Consider the following 6,817-nt stretch of genomic DNA (forward strand, 5'->3'; position numbering starts at 1 on the left):
AGCACTCCAGGACACTGAGACCTGCTGGACTTGGCTGGACACCAAGCCCTGGGCTCACGCAGAGCTTATGTAGTTGGGGCTGAGCTCAGAGAGACCCTGGTGACTCCGCAGAAGGCCGTGATGGGGTTCACAGACCTTCCCCTGAGAGCAGCTCCTGGGTGGCCCTGGCCAGGTTAATTAACCTTGTAAACCCCAGTTCCACATTAGCAACCCCTCAGGTGGGGGTTAAAAACAGCCCCCACTTCACTGCTAGGAGGAAAAATTTGTTACCATAGGACCTCAGGACATGGCAGCATGAATTCAAGATTCTTGTAGTACTATTGTGAGTGGGTGATTCTTTCTGGGCAGGAGCACTGCAGCTGAGAAGATGGAAAGGTCAAGGTGCGTCCAAGATAGGGAATGTGAGCCCCGCCTGGCCCTCCGACAGACAGTGACAGCTCTATGGGGCCCAGAACAAGTGGCAGAACTGATAAGGCCTGACTAGCCAAGTGACCTCCTAGCCCTGTCCGGGGGGCACCCGGGGTGTGTGGAAGGGTCAGGAATTTTGGTTTCCAAGAATCCAGTTACTTTCAAAAAAAGTAGGTTACTAAGCAGAGTTATTAAAGTGTAAAATGAGGGGCGCCTGGGTGGCTCAGTTGGTTGGGCCACTGCCTTCGGCTCAGGTCATGATCCTGGAGTCCCGGGATCGAGTCCCACATCGGGCTCCCTGCTCAGCGGGGAGTCTGCTTCTCCCTCTGACCCTCTCCCCTCTCGTGCTCTCTGTCTCTCATTCTCTCTCTCTCAAATAAATAAAATCTTTAAAAAAAATAAAAAAATAAAGTGTAAAATGAGGATGTAGAGGTGTGGGGTGTTAGCAGGGAAGTTTGAGGACACTAGCAAAGGTTGGCCCTGGGCACATCATTGTCCGGGAATCTGTGAGGGCTTTGAGCTAGACCACACTTAGAGACCACCTGTTCCCAATCCTTTCACAGATGGGGAGGCCCAAAGCAGGGCCAGCCTACCCTCAGGTCCCTCCAGCTGCCAACACCAGACTGGACTGGCCAGGGAGTGACAATGTGCTCTGACTTCTGTAATAGCCCCATGAGGCAGACCGATGAGGGTGGTGTGGGATTCAGACCTCTGCTCTCTCCAGTCCAGCCCTGGATAGCCCTGCACCTGAGCCCTGCTAAGGCAGCCGGGGAAGGGATGCATCTGGGGTCTCTGTGGCCTGGGTTCTGGTGTTTCCCTTTACCTTTCATGGATTCCAACCTCATTACAGTAATAAGATACTAACCATACGGCCAGAAAAATAAACAACAAATGCTCTTATGAAGGTTGCTAGCAGGAAGCAGGCCCTGCGGGGGCGATTAAAAAATTCTGGGTTCCTCCAAGTCTGGGCCTTCGCCCAGCCCAGGGACAGCCACTGGACATCAGACCTCCTCCTCCAAGTCCTGGGGTCATGAGACTGCCCAATGGGGCCGCAGCACGGTCAGGGAAATTGGAGGAAGGAGGCCTGCGCCAGAGTCCTGGGCCTCGTATGTGGGTACTCGCAGAGTCGTAGTGCCCCGGTAGAGAGACCCGCATGACCTCAGCTGGCTCTTCCCCCAGACGGAGCTTTCCCCTTCCCCATCATCCCAGCTCCCTCGGGCTCACCTCCTGCTGCTGCACCCTTATTTCCATTCTAGGGACGTTCCTGGCAACTGTAGGAGAACTCAGAAACCTTCTGATTATACATAAAACCAAAACATATGAGACTAGGAAAAAGGCTCACAGAATCTGTAATAAAGGGTGACTATCCCTCAAAAAGAAGAACACACCCAAACCACCAAAGAAGGACAAACAACCCACAGGGAAAACAATAAGGTGATTCTCAGGCACTGGCAAATAATCAAGTGATGCAATTCTCCACCTCAGTAATAATCAGAGAAATGCAACATAAAATAACAAAGCATTTTTCTTTTTGGAAATTTTGGAAAAAAATAAAATCAATGCTATGCAGCCCCACGCAGGGCTATTTGTTTGTTGGTAATGTCTGAGACATTCCCAATGTGTACAAGTTTCATGCTGGTGTGCCTACCCACAGGTCTGCCAGGAATCAGGTTTCGTGCAACAGGTGACTTCACCAGGAAGTCAAAGGGTGAGGTGAGAAAGATTTCACTACTGTTACTTCCTGGGGAAGACCGGAATGGGGTATAGGGGGTGCTTTCACTGATTTTTTAGAAACAGCTGCAATGAGATACAATTCACATAACATGCATTTCATTCATTTAAAGTGTGTAGTTCAGGGTGTTTTAGTACATTCGGAGGGTTGTGCAACCACCACCACAATCAATTTTAGAACATTTTCATTACCTCAAGAGAAATTCCATACCCAAGCAGCGACTCCAACCCCCAGGCCTAAACAGCCTAATCTATTTCTTTCTCTGTAGATAACCCTCTGCTGGACATTTCAGATGAAAGGAACCACACAACATGTGTATTTTCAAGGTTCATTCACACACCAGTACTTCATTTTTATGACTGAATACTATTTCATCGAATGGATTAGACCACGTTTTATTCACCCATTCATCAGCTGATGGGCATTGGGCTTGTTTGCACTTCGTGGCTACTATGAATGATGTTGCTATGAACACACAAGTTTTTGAGTGACCTTATGTTTTCATTTCTCTTGGGTCTACAGCTGGGAGTGGAATGGTTGTGTCATATGGGAACCCTGTGTCCAACCTTTCTCGGGAACTGCCTGTTTTCCACGGCACCATTTAACAATCTCGCCAACAGTGTGTGAAGATTCCAATTCCAGGTGGGTGGAGGGTGGGACCGCAAAGGGGCAGCAGGTGGGAGTTTTTTTGGGGGGGGGTGATAGAACTGCTGTAGGTCCTGATTGTGGGGGCAGTGAATGAATTTATACATGTGTCAAAATTCATAGAGTCTGTTTTATGTTAAAATAAAATGTAAAGGAATATTTGCTTCATTATGTTACAACAATAATATGGTGAGCAATCCTGCAACCCCTAATAGCACATGATATGAGAAGAATCCTTTTATTAATCGGACACTTCTCCCAGCTTTTCAGAGGACCGTCAGTACATCTCTCCTCAGTGATAGGTGAGCAAAACCATTGCTTTCTCAAGGAAACCCAGGGATCATAGAACCAGAGGGAGAGGAGACGGACATGTGGCCAGGCTGTGCTAAACACAGGATCCCACCAAGGAGCACTGCAGGCAGAACACGTCATGTTCCGGCCCGAGCACGGTGTGTGTTGAGTTAATCCTGGCTTCCCCCATTCTGTGATTCTGAAATGAAGGAGGAGAGTCAGAGCTGGGCTACAAACACAAGCATGAGCTCCTGGGCTGGCTGGGCGCCCTATCGCTTCAGGACTCTGGTCAGTCTGTGGCCAACACCCTCTCTAAGGCCCGGGGTAGGAGTGTGTGGCCCCTCACCCCACCAGTGCCACCAGCCCCTGACCACCCACCCTCACTGGGTCTGATAAGAGACCCCACCCCCACAGCCCTCTCCCCTCTCCAGACCAATGGCCACAGCCCGGCCCCCACCCTGGCTCCGTGTATATAAAGGGATCCTGGGGGTCGAGCACCACAGAGGCCTGTCCTAAGCACGCCCAGCTCAGCTACCACCATGTCTCTGACCAAGGCAGAGAGGACCGTCATCCTGTCCATGTGGGACAAGATCTCCGCTCAGGCGGATGCCATTGGTACTGAGGCCCTGGAGAGGTGAGTGCCAGGTGGGCTGGGGATGGAGCCGGGTGACAGTGTGGGGCCAGGGAGGACAGGGGCCAGCGAGGGGGGACCGGTGAGGAGGGGTGGATGATAGGCAGTGAGCAGGGAGAGGAGGGTACAGGTGGGGAGGGTACATGACTGTCTTTTCCACGGGGCCCGGCCCCCAGGTGTCCACAGACCCCTGTGGAATGAGTAAATGAATGCATTAACCAATCGCTGAATGATGGGACAGTGAGGGGTGGGATTCGGCTGTGCCGTAGCGGAGCGTGGGGTAATAGGGAAAATCAGCAATACGGATCCCGTCCTTGTGTAAAATTACAACATTTTGTTCAACGTGAATTGTTTGCATTCCTTTTTATGCTTTAAAATATTGCGTTAAAGTATGATTGATCGTATTTCAACTGCGGGGCTTTTCAACGCCGGGTAAGTTTTGCGCCCAAGGAGCGCCGCACCGGCCTCACCAGGCGTGGCTGTCGCCCGCGCACAGGCTCTTCGCCAGCTACCCCCAGACCAAGACCTACTTCCCGCACTTGGACCTGCGCCCGGGCTCCGCGCACCTGCGCGTGCACGGTGCCAAGGTGGTGGCCGCCCTGGGCGATGCGGTCAAGAGCATCGACAACATCGCGGGCGCCCTGGCCAAGCTGAGCGAGCTTCACGCCTACATTCTGCGCGTGGACCCCGTCAACTTCAAGGTGGGCGCGGGGGCTGGGGTCCTGGCGGGGCCGAGGAGCGCGGCGAGCGGCCGGCTCTCGGCCGAAGGTGCCCCGCCGCACCCCCGGAGCGCGCGCTCCCGCACCCGCGCCGCTCACCGAGCCGCCCTCCCGCCCCTCAGCTCCTGTCCCACTGTCTGCTGGTCACCGTGGCCTCGCACTTCCCCGCCGACTTCACGGCCGACGCCCACACCGCCTGGGACAAGTTCCTGTCCATCGTGTCCTGCGTCCTGACCGAGAAGTACCGCTGAGCGCGGCCGCAGTACGGAGGGCGGGCTTTCCCGAACCCTCCAGCATCCCACTGACAGGCCAATAAACGAATGCACGTCCACCTCGCCTCTGTAGTCACTGGGGCCATGGCGGGGAGGGGGGGGACAGAGGCGTGGGGGGGATGGCGGGGCTGCACCGGGTCACCAGGAGGGCTGCGGGAATCCTTTGCGCTGACCCCAAGTTCTCTCAGAGCGCAGGGCGCAGCTCGAGAGACGGGGTGTGTGGGGCGGGGGCACACGGGATCCGATGGGGTGGCAGAAAGGGCGCCCCTCAGCCATTACTTCCGGGCTCAGCGCTGGAGCTCACCTGGCCCCTCTGACCGTCCCTGGGGCCCACCTGGATACTCTCTTCTTCCTCTGGAGTTTGTACTCTTCCCTGGTTTATGCTTGATTGTAGCGAGAAAGGCGTAAGGAATGTATCTAGTCCCTCATTCATTCTTCCATTCCTCCCCTACAAAGCACTTATTGGTACGTAAGCCGCCCGAGCATTTTTCTAGACTCTAATACAACAGCTAAAATAAGCAAAGCCCCCTGCCCCGTGGAGCTGACAATCTAGTGGCGGATACGGATCTGATATATAGTCAGATCACAGTTCACAGAAATAAAAAAGGAAAAGAGTTCAACTTTGCCCAAAATTAGAAAAATGCAAATTAACACCACTAAAAATGAAACTCACTCAGATTCACTTCTCAACTACCTGATGGACAAAAATCCAAGACTTTGACCACACTCTGCCAGTGGTCCCCTCTGCAGTGCGGGTGGGAGCCGGACACCACTATACCTGACACTGGGGCAGCTTAAGTTTTCTGACCACCAGAAACAGCAGTCCATCTTCAGGCCTTGAATGAATAAACCATGAAAACCCACACAGCAGAGAGCTGTGACCTGAAAAAGGAATGAGGACAGTTTCTAATAGCGGCTGTGAAGCGATGTCCAGGATTTATCAAATAAAAAGGAAAAGAAAACAGAAAAAAGTAGAATGGTGTATACATATCATGGTAGGTTTTCTGCTTACTTTTTGCAAGAAAATCTCGCAAGGATAAACTGGAAATGTTTACAAATAATAATATGGGTGGGGATGAAGAGGAGGGGTGGAGGGAGCTCCCCCCAGTCTAGCTCTATCCAGGGTTTGGACCTTTCAATCATGTAAGTCTTTAATATCACCAAAAATAGAATCAAAAAGAGCAAAAAGTGAAAACATCAAAATTGAAAGCCAACTTAAATGAACCTGTGCAAGAATGTAACAATATAATCACTTGGCTGTGACCAAAAGAACAGCAAAGAAACCCTAACATTCACTCGGTAGTTTATTGCTCATAATAACAGATATTGTAATTTCATAACCTTTTATTTAAAAAATTTTCAAGGGGCACCTGAGTGGCTCAGTCAGTTGAGCAACCAACTCTTGGTTTTGGCTCAGGTCATGATCTCAGGGTAGTGATCTCAGGGTGGTGAGATCAAGCCCCGCTCAATGTGAAGTCTGCTGGAGATTCTCTCCCTCTCCTTGCCCCTCCCCCTCTGCTACTCCTCCTCTCTAAATAAATAAATAAATAAATAAATAAATAAAATATTTTTTTAAAAATTAAAAATAAAAATTTTTAAATTATCAGGGCATCTAGGTAGCCCAGTCAGTTAAGCGACCAACTCTTGGTACCGGCTCCAGGCTAGGTGAGGAGCCTCTGTAAAATAAAAATAAAAAATAGACTTCCAACTATCAAAAATTTGCAAGAATTAAGACAAAGATGGAGAGGGGCGCCTGGGTGGTTCAGTTGTTAAGCGTCTGCCTTCGGCTCAGGTCATGATACCAGAGTCCTGGGATCGAGTCCCACATCGGGCCCCCTGCTCAGTGGTGAGTCTGCTTCTCCCTCTCCCCTCTGTGCTTTCTCTCCCTCTCCCTGCCAAATAAACAAATAAAATCTTAAAAAAAAAAAAAAAAGACAAAGATGGAGAAGTAAGGGTGACCTAGTGAGTAAAGGGTTTCTTTTTGGGGGGGATGAAAATATTCTAAAATTGTGGTGATAACTACACAATTCCATAAATATAAGAAAGACCATTGCATTGTACACTTTAAGTGGGTGAGCAGTATGGCATGTGAATTATATCTCAGTAAGTCTGTAAAATA

The 6,817-nt window shown here is 50.7% G+C and overlaps 1 protein-coding gene across 1 annotated transcript; it reads left to right on the top strand.

Annotated features, from left to right (window-relative positions):
* Nucleotides 1-3,615: 3,615 nt before the first annotated feature.
* On the top strand, nt 3,616-4,677 carry HBZ (hemoglobin subunit zeta). Its single transcript, XM_035722389.1, has 3 exons — nt 3,616-3,710; nt 4,204-4,408; nt 4,549-4,677. The coding sequence occupies exons 1-3, from the start codon at nt 3,616-3,618 to the stop codon at nt 4,675-4,677; spliced, it is 429 nt and encodes a 142-aa protein (XP_035578282.1).
* The last annotated feature ends 2,140 nt before the right edge of the window (nt 4,678-6,817 follow it).

Source organism: Zalophus californianus, chromosome 10 (assembly GCF_009762305.2).
Source record: "Zalophus californianus isolate mZalCal1 chromosome 10, mZalCal1.pri.v2, whole genome shotgun sequence".
Lineage (NCBI taxonomy): Eukaryota > Metazoa > Chordata > Mammalia > Carnivora > Otariidae > Zalophus > Zalophus californianus.

What these genes read in the sequence shown, in the direction of transcription:
- HBZ (XM_035722389.1), top strand. Translation starts at nt 3,616, where the DNA reads ATGTCTCTGACCAAGGCAGAGAGGACCGTCATCCTGTCCATGTGGGAC. An exon ending in GGTACTGAGGCCCTGGAGAG is followed by an intron (nt 3,711 to 4,203) that starts GTGAGTGCCAGG and finishes GCCCGCGCACAG; the next exon opens with GCTCTTCGCCAGCTACCCCC. An exon ending in TGGACCCCGTCAACTTCAAG is followed by an intron (nt 4,409 to 4,548) that starts GTGGGCGCGGGG and finishes CCCGCCCCTCAG; the next exon opens with CTCCTGTCCCACTGTCTGCT.